This window comes from Bos indicus x Bos taurus, chromosome 13, assembly GCF_003369695.1.
Source record: "Bos indicus x Bos taurus breed Angus x Brahman F1 hybrid chromosome 13, Bos_hybrid_MaternalHap_v2.0, whole genome shotgun sequence".
Lineage (NCBI taxonomy): Eukaryota > Metazoa > Chordata > Mammalia > Artiodactyla > Bovidae > Bos > Bos indicus x Bos taurus.
The window spans coordinates 76,480,288-76,497,273 of NC_040088.1; the positions used below are offsets into that span (position 1 = coordinate 76,480,288).

At 40.1% G+C, this 16,986-nt stretch overlaps 1 protein-coding gene across 6 annotated transcripts in view; it reads left to right on the forward strand.

Annotated features, from left to right (window-relative positions):
* The window catches only part of TASP1 (taspase 1), a 317,056-nt gene that overhangs the window by 146,238 nt on the left and 153,832 nt on the right, over positions 1-16,986 (forward strand). For all 6 annotated transcript variants that reach the window (XM_027560288.1, XM_027560285.1, XM_027560289.1 and 3 more), the window contains one exon: positions 13,591-13,701. In XM_027560288.1, the coding sequence (XP_027416089.1) occupies positions 13,591-13,701 (111 nt within the window). The remainder of the gene's footprint in view (positions 1-13,590; positions 13,702-16,986) is intronic.

Consider the following 16,986-nt stretch of genomic DNA (forward strand, 5'->3'; position numbering starts at 1 on the left):
TGAGATACAGAGGTCTTAAGTGACTCATTTCAGGTTCCATGGGCAGAGGTGGTTCCCCTCATTTCCGCAGTGGAACAGAAGTCCAGAGGGGAGATGTACAGAAGCATTAGCCAGACATGGAATCGGTGCTTGCTGCTCCTGCGGCAGCCACTGCTCTAATGAAATTCTCTCCTGGAGAGTAGTCTGCCCTTCACACACGTAGAATGTTTTCCAGACACGTGCAATAGTAGTGATAGAATTTTATGGGCTCCAACATAAGCCAAGGAACCCCACTTCTGTGAGGTGGTGTTCTCTGAATCTTTCTGCTGCCTGGCACCGTTTGTCCCCAGTGCCCTGATGAGCGTGTCGTGTTTAGATAACTAAATTGGGAAAACTTAGAGCAGGAAGCAGGATCCTGTTTCATCATCTGTATTGAGGCTAACAGTAAATGTCGGATATGTCCTCACATTGAGATGGGACACTGCTGAAGAGCAGGGCCCAGAGAAAGATGGAGCACCTTAAACTTCAGGGTGGGCACCTCTGTGTTGTCAGCCACAGACCCCTGGCTCTCTGATGTGGCAAACTGGATAAAGGCTTTTCACACTCATTTTTTTTGGAAGCTCTTTTTTTGTATGCAGATATTTGCATTCACAAAACTAGAATTCTTTCCATTTATGTAGTAGATAGATCTTCTGTGGTTTGATTATACATTCTCAATAAAATAGACATGAATATCAGTTCAGTTCAGTTCAGTCGCTCAGTCGTGTCCGACTCTGCCACCCCATGAACCGCAGCACGCCAGGCCTCCCTGTCCATCACCAACTCCCGGAGTTCACTCAGACTCACGTCCATCGAGTTGGTGATGCCATCCAGCCATCTCATCCTCTGTCGTCCCCTTCTCCTCCTGCCCCCAATCCCTCCCAGCATCAGGGTCTTTTCCAATGTCAACTCTTCACATGAGGTGGCCAAAGTACTGGAGTTTCAGCTTTAGCATCATTCCTTCCAAAGAAATCCCGGGGCTGATCTCCTTCAGAATGGACTGGTTGGATCTCCTTGCAGTCTAAATATCCAGGATTAAGTATATTTAGCATACACACTAAGTATATTTAGCATATGCATTAAGTATATTTAGCACTGTGCTCTAGATGAGAGATTTTCCTTTTTGTCATTGTTCTTATATATTTTTCTGTATTTTAAATAATTATGAAATGTTAAAGCATATATCAGCTGCATCCTGGTCTGTAGGAGATGAGGTCTTTAAGAGATAATTGTAAAATTGCTTTTTCTGTTGGTTATTTATGGTTTATAAGAAAAAACCTGAGTTGTTTTTGGTAGATTACTGTAGATAGCCACCGGGTGCTGATGGGGGAGAGGTTAGAGAGAACTGAACACTGGGGGGACACCAAGTGTGTGTTGGTGCCCATGCCCGTTGGGCCAGACTGGCTCACACATCTTCACTACTCACTCCATCTCTTTATAAAGCCCCTTATGTTTTCTTCTTGTATATAATAGGTTCCAGGTTTGATAACTATGGGGACACTGTGAAGAGTGAAATCACGTGTGTTCTATCATTTTTAAGGCAGCCCTCTCTTTAATTTCACAAGACAAGCTTGAAAACCAGAAGTAACCCAACTCCAAAATTGGCCGTAAATCCTCTGACAGGGAAAAGGTGACGTACCACGTAATAAATTCCTTTGTTGAAAAAGAGATGTTGCAATAGTGGAAACTGAAGTCCCAAATGTTTCCTTTTAAATTTGGAAAGATCTTTCCTCATTACTTCTCTGTCCCTGTGGACTTCTAACAGGGGATGTGTTGAAAGATTTTCAGATGCCCACTCGCCACAGCAAGAGTGAACAGCAGCATTTATAAGATGACATAAATACTTCAAAGTCATCAGCAAGCCTCGGAGATGCGTGGTGTGCCAGGAGCAGTGACTGTGAGCTTTTGTGGCCCCTGATCCTGCTCTGGGGTGCAGGCAGCCTGGAAATGTGGGTTATTCTGTCCTGTGAATGCAGCTTCACTCACCCCTTCTGGGGACTCTTTTGATCAGTACTGAGGTTAGAGTTGTTTGGAAGAAATCGAGAGTCTCCAGAAGGCGAGAAGGTCTGTAAGATTAGGAGTTATACTTAAAAATCCTAATCTCCTGTTGAGGTCCTCTGGGGGAATTACATCCAAATCCTCTACTGTGTAAATGCTGCATCAAAACCCTGCGTATGAACACTGCTTTACACACTGGACACATAAGGGCCTTTGAGCTTTCATTTTGTAATAATCTGGCTCCATTCCTACCACTGCTGCCACCACTAAATGAGACAAAGATAAAACAACTGAAAATTATCTTGAGATGCAATGAAGATGTGTCTTGAGTGTCACCCAAGAGTCGGTAAGTTTTTGTGTGTCTCTGTCCTTAATGCATGGAGAAGGCAATGGTACCCCACTCCAGTACTCTTGCCTGGAAAATCCCAGGGATGGGGGAGCCTGGTGGGCTGCCGTCCATGGGGTCGCACAGAGTCGGACACGACTGAAGCGACTTAGCAGCAGCAGCAGCAGTCCTTAATGCAAATGCTTTTCATTGTGCTACTTAACCTTTTGGAAGTAAAACATGGTTTGACAATATGACTATTGGACTATTATGTTACATGTTTTTAATTATCTTATTAATAATTTGATGGATACATCTATCAATAATGCTGAGGTAAAAATACCAAATGGATAAAACACCTGGATGGAGGTTGGATAAAATAAAACACCTGTAGCATTCATTCATGAACTCATATACAGGACAGTGAAGTGTATGAGACCAAATCTCATTACAGGAGACCCTGCCTTGCCCTTTACCATCTTACCTGAAGAGAAAGTATGGTGAATGCAGGAGTGTAACATTGATGTTGGGCATTGAACTTCTTGGAAAAAAGCGATAGGCGTTTATTACAGAAATTGGGAAAAATAAGAGGAGTACATATTGAATGAAAAATCACGTATAATCCATAATCCCTGGAGAACCACTATTAAAATGTTTCCTACCAAGCTAAGTGAAATCTTCATCATATTATTTGTTTTGTTCTGATAATGCAAGGTTTAACCACATGATCATTTTGACCCTTGCTTGAGGGCTCAGCTTTCTTGGAAACAGCAGACTTCAGAATTGCAAGTTAAAGGCTAAACTCCTTTTTAACTATATTCTAGGCTCTCAGTGATGGTTGTCAGGCCAGCTGGGAATCACCTTGTTCTAACAGAAACAAAATACAGAGAATAGGATGAGGAGAGACAGAAAATGATAGCTAATGGTTTTTCTTAAGGCAGTCAGTATCCTCACCGCAGCGTGAAGTGCTTTTTCAGTGCCCAGCCTCACACCAAATGTTCCATGCGTGTTCTTTCATTTTGTCCTTGTGAGGTAGTTATGACTCCTATCTTCCATTTTTACAGTTGAGGAAACTGAGGTTTAAATCATCTGGATTCAGACATCAGTCTGACTGTAGAATAGAAAAATACTGACCTCCTACTTTGCAGGAACTTGTGGCCTTAAGGTAGGGGTGTGTGTGTGGGTGAGAGAGACAGAGGGAGAGGGAGAGAATGAGAAAATTGAATACATGGAATACAGAAGGTCTCTGAACAAGACCACAGTTCTCAGGTCTTTCCTTTAGTAAAGATACAGAGAAGTTCTTTTGTAACTTGGCCAGTGTTAACTAGAGAAATGATGACATTGATGGAAATGTCAAGATGAGGAAAAAATAAAAATACTTCATTAATTCTTCTAGATTCTAAACAAACCCACACATAAGCGCTCTAACAATGGCTTCCTGGAAGTGATTTCACGTGGCTCAGAGAAGTGGTCATCCTTTACACAGATAAAAGGGGCTCTTAATTATCTAAGACTCCATTTTCAGGCACCATAAGGATTTATTTTAATCAAATTACTCATATTTATTCAGGCAAATTAAAAAATTTGGTTGATGGTAGAAATTAAATGTATCATGAATTTTCCGAAATAGCTCAGTTAATAAAGTCTTTTTTCATGTCTTCTAATGGTGTCTGATAAATACATTTGCATAAACTTATCAGAAATTGACTCAATGCGAAGTTGTATAATTGGGTGAAAGAAGTGGTCTTCTTTTGGTGCAAAGTTTGCCAAGCCATTTTCTTTCACCAGTAAATGGCTCTTTATGTAGATTAGGAGTGCATTTGGTCCCGAGTGTCCGTTGGCAGGTGAACAGATAAGCCAAATGTGGTATGTGCATATGGTGGAATGTTATTCAGCCTTGAAAAGGAAGGGAATTCTGAAACCTGTTTCAGTAAGAAATGAGCCTTGGGGACATTATATTAAGCAAATTAAATCAGTCAGAAAAGGAGAAAAGTGTATGATTCCACTTACGTGAGATACCTAGAGTAGTCAAATTCATAGAAATGGAAAGTAGAATGATGGTTGCCAGGGTTGGGGAGAAGTGGGGTATGAGGGGTTGTTGAATGGGTGCAGAGTTTCAGTTTGGGAAGATGGAAAAGTGCTGGAGATGGATGGTTGTGATAGTTGTACAATCTGAATAAGAATGCCACTGAATTCTACACTTAAAAAATGATTAAATGGTAAATTTCATGTTATATATATATATATATATAAAACCAATATAAAGAAAAAAAAGTAGAATGAATTTGGGCTTAAAGAAGAGAACTCAATTGTAGACGTTTAAACAGTTTGCCTTTTTTTTTTTTTTTTTTTTGCTTTTGTGTTAAATCCCGCTTAACACAAAGCCTCGGAGGAGCCAGGACTGACTGGACTACTCAGCAGTGCTGTGTGGTGCCTGGGGCTGTCCTTCCTCTCCAGCTTTTCTCAGCAGGTGGGCCTTCTTGCTCATGAATGTCACCCCGTGGTCGCAGGATGAGAGCTGTGCCTCGCTTAGCTGTGCAGGTGCAAGCATGGGAAGTTGGGTTTACTCCGATGTCCCAGAGACATTTAATGTAGTGCTTCCTGAATATCCATATGCTCCTCTGTATTTCACAGCCCTGTTGCAATTGCTGAGACGTTGTGGCTATTTCTGGCCAGTGGACTAGAGTGGAAATGATATGTGTGACCTCCAGGCTAAAGCTGTAAGATGGTCTTTAGTAGCCCTCTCATTCTCCTGGTGGGAATATGATCCAGGAGGTGCTGTTATAGATGATGGAGCCTCCATCAGCCTGGGTTTGTTCCCGGGTGATTATCTGAGGCACACTCTCTGGTGACCCAGGTATAACTTACAGCATTAATGGCAAATATTTTTGTTGTTAAGCTACTGAGATGTGGGGGTGGTTTGCTTTTGCAGCCTCGTGTAGTTATTCTGGCTGATACTCCAGCGTAGGCTTTTGCCAGTTAAGTTTGATGCGTGAGCGAGACTTGACTTTCAGGAGTAAGAGAATAGATACATGTTAATGAAGCATGGGATTTTAGTTGGATAAGGTGGGGGTGAGGATCTGAGAGCAGTGAGGAATAGTTATAAAGCCACGGAATTAATGGAATGGCACTTTTTGGTGAAGTGGAGGGAATGTTGCAATTAGAGTGGTCAAGAGTTGAGTTGGAAAAATAGGAGGGGTGGGGTAATTGCAACTGAGACTGTGGAAGAGTTAATATTACTGATTATGGCATTGTCATAGGAGTGACCATATGACACAGTGTGGTTAATCAGAAGAGAGGATATCAGAAAATCCAGAAGCTAAGATATTGAGAGATTTATCTAGGTAGATGCTAAAATCAGCAAGAATTATGAGAAGGTGTGGTGTCGGGCATAGTAGAAGTAAGCTGGGAGCTTAAATCTCAAAGGAATGAGTTTGTAAATTTGAAACTGTGTTGATCCTCAGTCTTGAATGGAAGTGTAACTAATTCTAGGTTGACAAGTTGTTTTGTTTGTTTACTGCCTTATCATCTTTAGCTTTAAGATATTATTCTTCTGGCCTCTTCTGTTGCTTGGGAATATGTAACTTACCCGTTAAGGTAAAAAATTTTTTATAGATCTTCTTTTTCTTTGATTGAAAGTGAAAGTGAAAGTGAGAGTTGCTCAGTCGTGTCTGACTCTTTGCGACCCCATGGACTATATTCTCCAGGCCGGAATACTGGAGTGGGTAGCCTTTCCCTTCTCCAGGGGATCTTGCCAACCCAGGGATCAAACCCAGGTCTCCCGCATTCCAGGTGGATTCTTTACCAGCTGAGCCACAAGGGAAGCCCAAGAATACTGGAGTGGGTAGCCTATCCCTTCTCCAGAGTATCTTCCCGACCAATGAATCGAACTGGGGTCTCCTGGATTGCAGGCAGATTCTTTACCAACTGAGCTAATTTTCTTTGATTAGTTTTTAATATTTTCTCTTTGTCTTTGGTCCAGAGTTTCACTATAGTATATTAATGATGGATTTGTTTTTATTCATTTTCTTTGGATCTCTGTATGTATCTTCGATTTAAGGATTTCCTTATAACTTAAATTCTTGAATTTCTTATTTATTATTTCTTCAAATATTAATGCCCCTTCCTCATTTTTTCCTCTTCTCTTTTGAAATGCCTATTAGTATGTTGGATTTTCTCGTTTTACACTTCAGGCTTCTTAACTCATTTTCCGTCTCTTTATCATTCTAGGCTGCTTTTAAGTTTTTTCCCATGGGTGTATTTTCTAATTCTCTCTCTTGCATTGAGTTTTAAACAGTTTTTTTTTTTTTTTTTTTAATCTGTAAAGTTTTATTTGATTCATTGGAAAATCTGCTCACCTCTCCCAATCCCTGGCTCTCAGATTGCCATGTTTTGTTTTTTTGATAATGATCTCCCTTTTCATCTTTGTATGATAGGTTTTTCCATTATCAGGCTTGTCAAACTAAGATCAGTGGGCCAAATCTGGCCATGGCCTGTATTTGCATGCCCAATGAGCAAAAAATGATATTTAATTTTTAAAAGGGTTGTTACAAAAATAAAACAGTATTTAACAGGAATCATACGTAGCCTTCAAAGCCTAAAATGTTTCAGTTCAGTTCAGTTCAGTCACTCAGTCGCATCCGACTTTTTGTGACCCCATGAACTGCAGCACGCCAGGCCTCCCTGTCCATCACCAACTCCCAGAGTTCACCCAAACCCATGTCCATCGAGTCGGTGATGCCATCCAACCATCTCATCCTCAGTCATCCCCTTTTCCTCCTGCCCTCAGTCTTTCCCAGCATCAGGGTCTTTTCAAATGAGTCAGTTTCAGCTTCAACATCAGTCCTTCCAAAGAACACCCAGGACTGATCTCCTTTAGGATGAACTGGTTGGATCTCCTTGCAGTCCAAGGGACTCTCAAGAGTCTTCTCCAACACCACAGTTGAAAAGCATCAATTCTTCGGCGCTCAGCTTTCTTCACAGTCCAACTTTCACATCTATACATGACCACAGGAAAAACCATAGCCTTGACTAGATGGACCTTTGTTGGCAAAGTAATGTCTCTGCTTTTGAATATGCTATCTAGGTTGGTCATAACTTTCCTTTCAAGGAAATGCTAAAATTTTTATTATAATTTTTTAAAAATATAAAATGTTTGTCAACCACTATTCTGTTATCACCACTTCTTTGTTTGGCAATCCCTCTGTTTTTGCATATGCTCATTCTGCCTTATAAGTCTCTCAGTGTGTGTGATTTGTGATTTTTTTATTGTGAATTCATCTTTAGTATGGGTTGTTAGAGGCTGAGGATCCCCATGAGAGAGGAAATGTGTTATAATTCTGATGTCTTTGGGTGTGGGAGTCTCCGGAATAGAAAGCCCACCAGGAGAGAGTGAACTGGAACTAGTCTAAAAGTTGGGATTAATGGGAGAGACCTGGCCATGGAGACTGGCTCTCTGCAGGCTGTGGGGATGTCTAGGGGCCTCCTGTATCCAGGGTTTCCATCCAAATCCCCAGGTTTGGTCTGTAAAGCACTCAGTCAAGGCACAGGCATCTGGACTGGCTAGGGTGGCCATTCACTGAGTATTCAGTAGACAGTCATGGGTCCAGCACCTCTGGGCAGATCTGAAAACAGTAGCAGCGCCTCTGCCTACTGCTGTGTGCTCTGGCGGTAGCACCAAGTAGGTGCTCAGAAACAATCTGTTGTGTGCATGGATGGAGAAGAAGTGGAAATCAAGTTCATATTTTGGGGACTGATAAGTACCAGACAGGAGTCTGCTGCCAACCTTTGCCCTAGACTCCTAGCCAGATGGGAAGAACATGGAGAGATAATACTAGTGGTGGTTTTGTAGATTCCTTTGGGATTTTTTCTGTGTAAACAATTATATCATCTACAAAAGAAGCAGTTTTTACCTTTCCTTTCTGATCTTTATGCTTTCTACTTCATTTTGACAGAGTGCAGTGGCTTGAAGTATTGTTGAATGAAAGTGATAAAAGCAGATATCATTGCCTTTTTCCTGATATTCAGTTCAGTTCAGTTCAGTCACTCAGTCGTGTCCGACTCCTTGCTACCCCATGAATCGCAGCACGCCAGGCCTCCCTGTCCATCACCAACTCCCGGAGTTCACTCAAACTCATGACCATCAAGTTGGTGATGCCATCCAGCCATCTCATCCTCTGGCGTCCCCTTCTCCTCCTGCTCCCAATCCCTCCCAGCATCAGAGTCTTTTCCAATGAGTCAACTCTTCACATGAGGTGGCCAAAGTACTGGAGTTTCAGCTTTAGCATCATTCCTTCCAAAGAACACCCAGGATTGATCTCCTTTAGAATGGACTGGTTGGATCTCCTTGCAGTCCAAGGGACTCTCAAGAGTCTTCTCCAACACCACAGTTCAAAAGCATCAATTCTTTGGTGCTCAGCTTTCTTCACAGTCCAACTCTCACATCCATACATGACCACTGGAAAAACCATAGCCTTGACTAGACAGACCTTTGTTGGCAAAGTAATGTCTCTGCTTTTTACTATGCTATCTAGGTTGGTCATAACTTTCCTTTCAAGGAGTAAGCGTCTTTTAATTTCATGGCTACAATCACCATCTGCAGTGATTTTGGAGCCCCAAAAAATAAAGGCTGACACTGTTTCCATTTCTATTTCCCATGAAGTGATGGGACCCGAATGCCATGATCTTAGTTTTCTGTATGTTGAGCTTTAAGCCAACTTTTTCACTCTCCTTTTCACTTTCATCAAGAGGCTTTTTAGTTTCTCTTCACTTTATGCCATAAGGGTGGTGTCATCTGCATATCTGAGGTTATTGATATATCTCCCAGCAATCATGATTCCAGCTTATGCATCTACCAGCCCAGCGTTTCTCATGATGTACTCTGCATATTTCTTAAATAAGCAGGGTGACAATATACAGCCTTGACGTACTCCTTTACCTGTTTGGAACCAGTCTGTTGTTCCATATCCAGTTCTAACTGTTGCTTCCTGACCTGCATATAGGTTTCTCAAGAGGCAGGTCAGGTGGTCCGGTATTCCCATGTCTTGAAGAATTTTCCACAGTTGATTGTGATCCACACAGTCAAAGGCTTTGGCATAGTCAATAAAGCAGAAATAGATGTTTTTCTGGAACTCTCTTGCTTTTTCGATGATCCAGTGGATGTTGGCAATTTGATCTCTGGTTCCTCTGCCTTTCTAAAACCGGCTTGAACATCTGGAAGTTTACCATTCATGTATTGCTGAAGCCTGGCTTGGAGAATTTTGAGCATTACTTTACTAGCGTGTGAGATGAGTGCAATTGTGCAATAGCTTGAGCATTCTTTGGCATTGCCTTTCTTTGGGATCGGAATGAAAACTGACCTTTTCCGGTCCTGTAGCCACTGCTGAGTTTTCCAAATTTGCTGGCATGTTGAGTGCAGCACTTTCACAACATCATCTTTTAGGATTTGAAATAGCTCAACTGGAATTCCGTCGCCTCCACTAGCTTTGTTCATAGTGATGCTTTCTAAGGCCCACTTGACTTCACATTCTAGGATGTCTGGGTCTGGGTGAGTGATCACACCATCATGATTATCTTGGTCATGAAGATCTTTTTTGTATAGTTCTGTGTATTCTTGCCACCTCTTCTTAAAATCTTCTGCTTCTGTTAGGTCCATACCATTCCTGCCCTTTATTGAGCCCATCTTTGCATGAAATGTTCCCTTGGTATCTCTAATTTTCTTGAAGAGATCTCTAGTCTTTCCCATTCTGTTGTTTTCCTCTAGTTCTTTGCATTGATTGCTGAGGAAGGCTTTCTTATCTCTCCTTGCTATTCTTTGGAAATCTGCATTCAGATGCTTATATCTTTCCTTTTCTCCTTTGCTTTTTGCTTCTGTTCTTTTCACAGCTATTTGTAAGGCCTCCCCAGACAGCCATTTTGCTTTTTTGCATTTCTTTTCCATGGGCATGGTCTTGATCCCTGTCTCCTGTACAATGTCACAAACCTCCATCCATAGTTCATCAGGCACTCTATCTGTCAGATCTAGTCCCTTAAATCTATTTCTCACTTCCACTGTATAATCATAAGGGATTTGATTTAGGTCATACCTGAATCGTCTAGTGGTTTTCCCTACTTACTTCATTTTAATTCTGAATTTGACAATAAGGAGTTCACGATCTGAGCTACAGTCAGCTCCCGGTCTTGTTTTTGCTGTCTGTATAGGGCTTCTCCATTTTTGGCTGCAAAGAATATAATGAGTTTGATTTCAGTGTTGACCATCTGGTGATGTCCATGTGTAGAGTCTTCTCTTGTGTTGTTGGAAGAGGGTGTTTGATATGACCAGTGTGTTCTCTTGGAGAAACTCTATCAGTCTTTGCCCTGCTTCATTCCGTATTCCAAGGCCAAATTTGCCTGTTACTCCAGGTGTTTCTTGACTTCCTACTTTTGCATTCCAGTCCCCTATAATGAAAAGGACATCTTTTTTGGGTGTTAGTTCTAGAAGGTCCTGTAGGTCTTCATAGAATCTGATATTAGGGAGAAACAATTCAGTGTTTCACAACTAAGTATGAAGTTAGCTGTAGGTTTTGCACATGTTTTTTATTCCTGGAAATTAATAATTGAATTTAGAGGCTTGATCAGGTTGAGGTGTAATTTTTTTGGCATGGGGCAAGACTATAAAGGTGTAATTTTATCAAGGGACATATATCTGATTATATCTTTTTGTGATATTAACAGCCATTGATGATTGTTGCTTTTATCAATTATTACATTATGGATTACAAATTGTTTTATTCTAATTTTGTTGACTTCTTCATTTATTAACCAGGACAGTGCTATGAAGAGAATTTTCCTTTATAAACATTCTGACCACCCTACTATGGAGTTCCTATAGGAACGCCAGAGAAACACTTGATTGTTTTCTTTCATTTATTCATTTTCAGAATAGTTAATTGGTTCCACAGCATCTTCAAAGGTGTTTTTTTAAAACATAAGCTGTGAATTCACTGTTTGTTTCATTAGTTCATTTAGTTCATTTAGTTGTCTTTCTTATTGATGCTAAATAAGTGTGTACCATTTTAAGCTCTTTAAGAATTCGTTATTTATCACTTTTCCTCTTGGTTTGTTGTTAGGTTTTCATTCTTTGTATAACCCATGTTTTCTGCTAAAATATGAGGAAATAAATACACTCTTGCTTGCATGATTAAGAACAAAAGGAAGATGTATTGAAAGACTTATTTCTAATATTAACGGATAAAGAATGGACCTATTAGCCTCTGAATCACACTTCAGCTGTATGAAAGTGAAAGTCACTCAGTCGTGTCTGACTCTTTGTGACCCCATGGACTGAATCCTGCAGGGCAGAATACTGGAGTGGGTTGCCATTCCTTTCTCCAGGGGATCTTCCCAATCCAGGGATTGAACCCAGGTCTCCCTCATTGCAGGCAGACTGTTTACCAGCTGAGCCACCAGGAAAGCCCTCAGCTGTATGCCAGCATGTCATAAGAAACCTTAGAAATTTGTGCATAAAACCACAGAAATCAGAATTTCTTTGTTTTTTTTTTTTAATATAAATTTATTTATTTTAATTGAAGGTTATTTACTTTACAATATTGTATTGGTTTTGCCATACATCAACATGAATCCGCCACAGGTTTGGAACCTACAGGAGAACAAACTTTTAATGTCAAGGCTCTTATGTTAAAGGTGATATATGTCAGAAAAGAAGTGATAATTTTAAGTTTCTTGGAAAACAACCAACCATTGGAAAACCGTATATATTCCTGTATAACATGAGAGGAAAACCTCTCTGCCACATACTGTATATTTTTGATGTAATGTTAACTTCATGTGGTTTAGCTGTTTGACTTGAGTCATGTGCACATAACCTTCTGAATACCCAATTAGCTTATAATATGACAATTTCCTAATAATTATTATTGTTCTAGAGTATAACATTTCACTGTTCAACATCAAATATATATACAAAGGGAATTAAATTTTATGGACTTTTAATAAGTGTCAAAAATGGTTTCTTTTCTATTAGCTGTATTTTAATTTTTCCCCAATTATAAAAATAATAGTGCAAAGCTTTAACAAAATAGGGATCACCATAATCCTACCCACAAGTTATATATTAAATTGCATACCTAGATGAAGGTCTTAAGTATAGATACTCTCAAGGAGATATCGAGATCTTGAAAGAGATTTATATTTACTTTACCAAAAAATATGGGAAAGGTATTTCTGGCAGTCAGACTAAAACTCCAATACTTTGGCCCCCTGATGTGAACAGCTGACTTATTGGAAAAGACCCTGATGCTGGGAAAGATGGAAGGCAGAAGGAGAAGGGGGAGGCAGAGGATGAGATGGTTAGAAAGCATCACTAGCTCAATGGACATGAATCTGAGTAAACTCTGGGAGATAGTGAAGGACAGAGGAGCCTGGCGGGCTGCAGTCCATGGGGTCGCCAAGGGTTGGACACAATGACTGAACAACAACAAAGATTTCTGGCAAAACATAGGTGATTTAAAAAAAAAAAAAGCATGACAGGTTTTGAATAGTTTGTATTTTTGACAATGAGTGTGTAATGTACGTGTATACATAATATACACACATGTGTATATGCGTATGTGCATGTGTATATGGGGACACAGGGAGGAGGGAGAGGAGGAGAGGTCTACATATGGAGAAAAAACTTCTGAAATGAATGGAACTATTTTAAAAATTGCAGCTTATATTTTTACAGTAGATTTATTGCCTAATGTCTGTCAGATACACACTAGCCAAACAGAACCGTGTGTTACATCAGTTTGTATTGGTTTAAATTTCGTGAACTTAAGAGCTTTTGATTAAAATATACATACTATTACATATGAAATAGATAACCAGCAAGAACCTACTGTGTGGAAATTATACAACAGTTTTTTGTGATTATTCAGCAAAGGAAATGAAACAGAACCCTCAATAGTTCCTAGGTAGAGAATCTAAATTCCTGTCTTATGTGAATAATTCGTATGACAAAGGGGAATTATTTTTATTTTCTTCATTTCCTTTCAAGATTAGACAGTCCTGTGTTTCTTTAGTTTCTGCCAAATCTCATGACTGAAGTTACTAAATATATTACGCATAGAAATCATTTCATCCATCAATGAATTATTTTCCAACATAACTACTTCTTTAGTGGTGCATATGGGCATCTTAGTGCTACTAAGACAAGAAGGATATTTAGTACTGCCTTTGCTCAACCGTTCTTGGTTTCTTTGGATTTCTAGGGTGTGGGGAGCATCTCGTGCGCACCATACTAGCCAGAGAATGTTCACACGCTCTCCAAGCTGAAGATGCCCACCAGGCTTTGCTGGAGACTATGCAAAACAAGTTCATCAGTAAGTATAATGTCAAAAAAATATAATTTCCTTCTAAATAGAGATTGTTTTGCTGAGCTGTAAGCTTCATGAGTCAGGTATCATGTTTGTATTGCTAGACCAAAGTCCAGGGCCTAGCATGGACTTAGACACTCAATTCACATTGGTGTGAAAATAAATTCTATCAAAATAGCTACTACTATATAAAATTTACCATCTAACCAATAGAACGCCCAAGCTGTGAAACGTTGTCCAAGATTAGAATGATATACAATAGAATAAAATTCTATTAAAACAAAATTCAAAGGACTACCTCCTTTAAACCTTTTCTGTGATGCAACTTGACTCTTTTTATAGTTGTCTAGGGTTGAGTTGAAATCCAGCCTGGCTCCATTTGCCGTTGTGAAGCTACATCTGGTTAGAAGAAGGGATGCCTTTGTCTAATCTGTGGAAAGATTTTCTGTAGCCTACCAATTTCCCTATAGATATCTGTTATTTTGTTTAAAACTATTTGACTCTGGATTTTCCCATCTTTTTAACATTGAACTTACCTCTATGAAAGGCTTATGAAATTGTATAAGAAATATTAACCATACTTCTTCTATGCTTTATATAAAATGTTAAAAATAAGTTAGAGTAAGAAGCCATAACGCATAAACTAGGGAAAGACTATCATAGGGTTTAATCTGGAGGGCATCTCCAAGTAGAGAATCAAGAGGATAATACGAGGTGCAAATTATATGGTGAGGACAATACAGACAGGTGTCTAGGGAAAAAAATCACCCTAAAAGGACTCACTGATGGCAGACTCCTAGAACTGGCCCAGGAAGCCAGAAAAAGAGGGGAAGACAGGACTGTGGGCACAGAGACAGAGATATGACAGTGGGGTTGGCATGGCGGGGGCTCGGCATCTACATAACTCTTAGGTAGAGCAAGTGTTCCCGATGGGCAGCAGGGCTGCATCAGCCAGGGATCAGGGCTTTTCCCCCCAGTTTTCCACAGTGTCCAGGTGTCTAGTCACACCCCTTCCCCAACCCTACCTTTAGGGTGCTGGTGTGGGTCTGGCTAGCAAGGGTTGCCCTGATCTATCTTGTCAGAATTTAGGCTTTACCTACTCAAAACACTTTTCATCTCAAAGCGATCTCTGCTTAGAATTTATGAAAGTCCATTCAAAGGACCACATATAAGCATGCAACTGATGGGCTAGATAGGGGGTTCCAGGGATGGGGATAAAACTGAATTACTTCCTCAGATTTATATGCATGGTCGCTCAGCCCTTAGTAAGTATCATGCCCTTTTAGGGAAGATTTTAGCGTAGAGAGAGAAAGAAAAACAGATTATAGGCAAAAAAGAACTGGATTTATCTGAAGGAAGAAGAGAGTGAATAACTATAGAAAAGTTTCAATATGAAGAAATTCTGTAACAGGTGCTTTCTTCCAGTCATATGACCTGAGGTTATGAAAACGTAAATAATGGTATGAACTACATGCATACTGGTAAGAATCACCTGATAACAAATTGTGAGCTGAGGAATGTGTTAGGAACGGCCTTTGAGGTCTGCCTTATTTTTCAGAAAAAGGTTGATGGCATTCATGTTACTCCATCCTCAAATGTATCAGCATCAGACTCCTCTTTTTGTTCTTTTGCTTTAAGTTACCATCATGGAATGCTGGGTTGAAAGAAAACCAAATTCTTGGCCTTAACAACGTATATAATTTATGTAATTTGCTATTAGTTGTCCAGCTATACCAGCTGCGTTCTCAGAACAATGGGAAGGAGTGCTGAGAGGTGAACAGTCAGCACTTAGGAGAAGTTCACATCCTGGAAACCCTGTGGTTATGGCACATGTCCATTTCCTCCGTGTTGAGAGTGACCTGAAGCGCTTTTCTGCATCCGAAACCACGGATTCACTAGCTAGTTGTCCATCTCCAGGTCTGAGCTCCCCTCCTTTCTCTTCTGATACTTTGTTACCCTCGCCTTTTGTATAACTTTTGAAACTACTCAGAGTTAGGTTGCAGTACTCTGTTTTCCCCACTCCATCCCATGACCTCATGCATATTGAACCCCGTCTGAAAACTTCCAGACTCTCGGAAAGGAGTAAGAGACTTTAGAGCTCAGCTTATCACCCGTGCTCACTAAATCGTGAAGCAACCTATTTTACAAGAGTCCAGTGACTTGCCCAAACTCGGCCGGTTAGTCAGTGGGTGTTGGTTTTGCAAGATCATGCTGCCCCTTCCTTTTATAAGTAAAACATAATGTGGAATAGCGAAGACTATTCTGAGAGTTAGGACAGCTGGGTTCTGCTCTTAACTGTGTGTCTGACTCACTGGATCTAACAAGTTACTTAAGTTCTGTTTTGTTTTCTTTAGGAGAAAAAAAAAAGTTAAACAAGAGACAATTTCTAAATTCCTCCACCATGCTAAATTTTATGAATTCTCTACTAGATTACACTTGTAAATATGAGGTGTAATCATATTTTAATATGAATTTTAATCAGTTTATTTGGAGTTGGAAATGGGATTGGAAAATAAAAAATTTCTGGGACCACTTGAGAATTTTCAAGAAGCATAGATGATATTTACAAAATGTTATAACAAAGTAAATTGATTTTACTAGAAGCCTGGATGAGAAGCAAGGGGGTCAGGTTCTTTACTATTTTATGAAATTAGTTGTTTGTTTTAAAAAAGTCTCTTTGTCCTTAGTTTCCTCATGTGTAAAAGAGGGGTCTAGCTCAATGGTCCCCAAAGTCCTTCCTAGGTCCAAAATTCTGTTCGGTTCCTGGTTTGTTCACCAGCCAACCTAAAATGTGTGTGTGAAAGTCAATTTAGTCTTTACTTGAAACTATAAATTGAAACCATTATAGGTGGGTTGCAAGTTTCTGTCTAAGGTGATTTGGTCAAAATCCTCTCTAGTGATGTTTGTGACAAGCTTGACACCACTTGGTTTTGTGGAAAGGCATCGTGATACTCTTCCTTTCTTGATTCCTTTGTTTTCTCTTAAAAAAAAAAATTCACAAATAATATATCTGGAGATTCTCATGACAGTATATACATATGAATATTTTATATGATGCTCAGGACACATTTATCTAAGCCCCTGGTAGTTCTTCAGCTACAGTTCAGATCTTCCTACCCAGGCACTGGTTCCCGTGGCCCTTTCTGCTCATGGGGCTGCCCCCATCCGTGGTGCTTTCTGTGTGACTGTTTATTCAGTTGCAGAGGCAATTGTTTATCGTGTGACCTCACTCTTCTGATGGACCTAAGAAGAGCTGTTGGTTTTTCAGTTTGTTCCGCTTTTTACTTGTTA